Source organism: Merops nubicus, unplaced genomic scaffold (assembly GCF_000691845.1).
Source record: "Merops nubicus isolate BGI_N331 unplaced genomic scaffold, ASM69184v1 scaffold33257, whole genome shotgun sequence".
NCBI lineage: Eukaryota > Metazoa > Chordata > Aves > Coraciiformes > Meropidae > Merops > Merops nubicus.
The window spans coordinates 1-1506 of NW_008622812.1; the positions used below are offsets into that span (position 1 = coordinate 1).

The window sequence follows — 1506 nt, forward strand, 5'->3', positions numbered from 1 at the left end:
AAAAAAAAAAAAGGAAAAAAAAAATAAAAAAAGACACCAACAGCCTCGGGAACTCAAGGCCCCAGGGGGGAGAAAGACAGCGCAAGGTGCCACAGCACATGTCACAGGAGACAGACAGACAGACAGCCCCGTGCCGATCAGGTACGTAAAATATCACCACTCCGGGCCCCTCACTGACCTCGAACTTGTTGCTCCAGGTTCAGTATGACTGATACGGCCTGGTGGAGGATTAGCAGTTTGGTCTGAGGTTTTTCGCTGTTTAGGTGCAGTTGGCACATGCGTCCGAGCTCTTTAAAGGCCTCGTTGATGTCACGGACCCGCAGGCGCTCACGGGCATTATTGGCGACCCTCCTTTCTCTCTCTCTCTCGGCTTTTTGCTCTGGGGGAAGAAGATCGTCCTCCTCATCCTCATCTTGACTAATGGTTTAAAATAAGAACGAGACAGGGACATTCCTCGCGTGCACTCTCAGCACTGGTCAACTCACAGAAAAAGAAAAGACATGCCCAGGCGCCGAGCGGCCCAGCCCCCGGCAGGGACACGCAGCGGCTCTGGAGAGAAGGGCCTCAGCCCCGTTTCAAACCACAAAGAGAGAAACCACAACGCGATTAAGGCCTGAGCTCGTCGCCAGGAGGTCGCAGGGCGGCCCGGAGAAGGTGTGGGGCCAACAGTGGTGTCCCAAGGTGGCGTTTTGGGAAGAGCTCCTCGGGCAGGAGGTGGCTGCAGCCTGGCAGGAGCGGGGCTGGCGCTGCCCCTCTAGGCACCAGCACCCTGGTGAGGTCTCCGAGCTGGTGGAGAGGTTGCAGACAAGCCAGCACGCTGGAAGGGCTCGACCTGATCCACTGCCACATGTGTGGTTGGATGTGACAGAGGATACAGGAGCTCGAAGCAGGCGGCAGAGACGACCTGAAGCAGGGAGGAGGCCGAAACCTTCCCCAGCCCTGGCCAAGGGGAGCTGAGCCCTCGGTCCTTTCTGTGCACGGCCGCAAGCAACGCCCTGAGAGACCATGCAGGGGGGTGCAGCTCGTGTGGATAAGGTGCAAGCCCTCTGCTTTACGAGCATGAGGAAGCCCTGTGGCCACCACAGGGACGGGAGCCAGCAGGAGAGGGTTGCAGGGACCCTTCCCCAGCATGGGGCTCCCACGGTGGGCAGGGGCTGGCAGGTCTGCGCCGCAGGACCACCCCCGGCCTCACTGGGCTGAGCCCAGAGCCTGGGGGGTCACCGCAGACATCCCCCAGCCCAAACGCCCCCAGCCTGGTAACAGAGTAAGTGAAGGGAGAGACCTGTTCAAAGAGCACCTTGTTCTGTTCCGGGAGGGTTTCAGCTCCTTCTTATCCTCTTCTGAGTTATCTGCCACCGATGTGTTCTCTTCATCCTCCTTCTCTTCTCTCTTTATTTCACTGGTTCCCGACGAGACGCTGCTTCGCCCCAGCCCCCCTGACAAGCCTGCTGAGGAAGCAGAGCCACACACAGAGGTTGGAGGGGCCTGGCCCATGCAGAGGGCTGG

The 1506-nt window shown here is 59.2% G+C and overlaps 1 protein-coding gene across 1 annotated transcript in view; it reads right to left on the reverse strand.

The window, feature by feature from the left end:
• Positions 1 to 178: 178 nt before the first annotated feature.
• Positions 179 to 1506, reverse strand: part of LOC103777368 (transcription factor E2-alpha-like) — a gene marked incomplete at both ends in the record, with an annotated part of 4212 nt that continues 2884 nt past the window's right edge. Inside the window, 2 exons of the mRNA XM_008944920.1 lie at positions 179 to 417; positions 1298 to 1445. Coding sequence (XP_008943168.1) covers positions 179 to 417; positions 1298 to 1445 — 387 coding nt within the window. The remainder of the gene's footprint in view (positions 418 to 1297; positions 1446 to 1506) is intronic.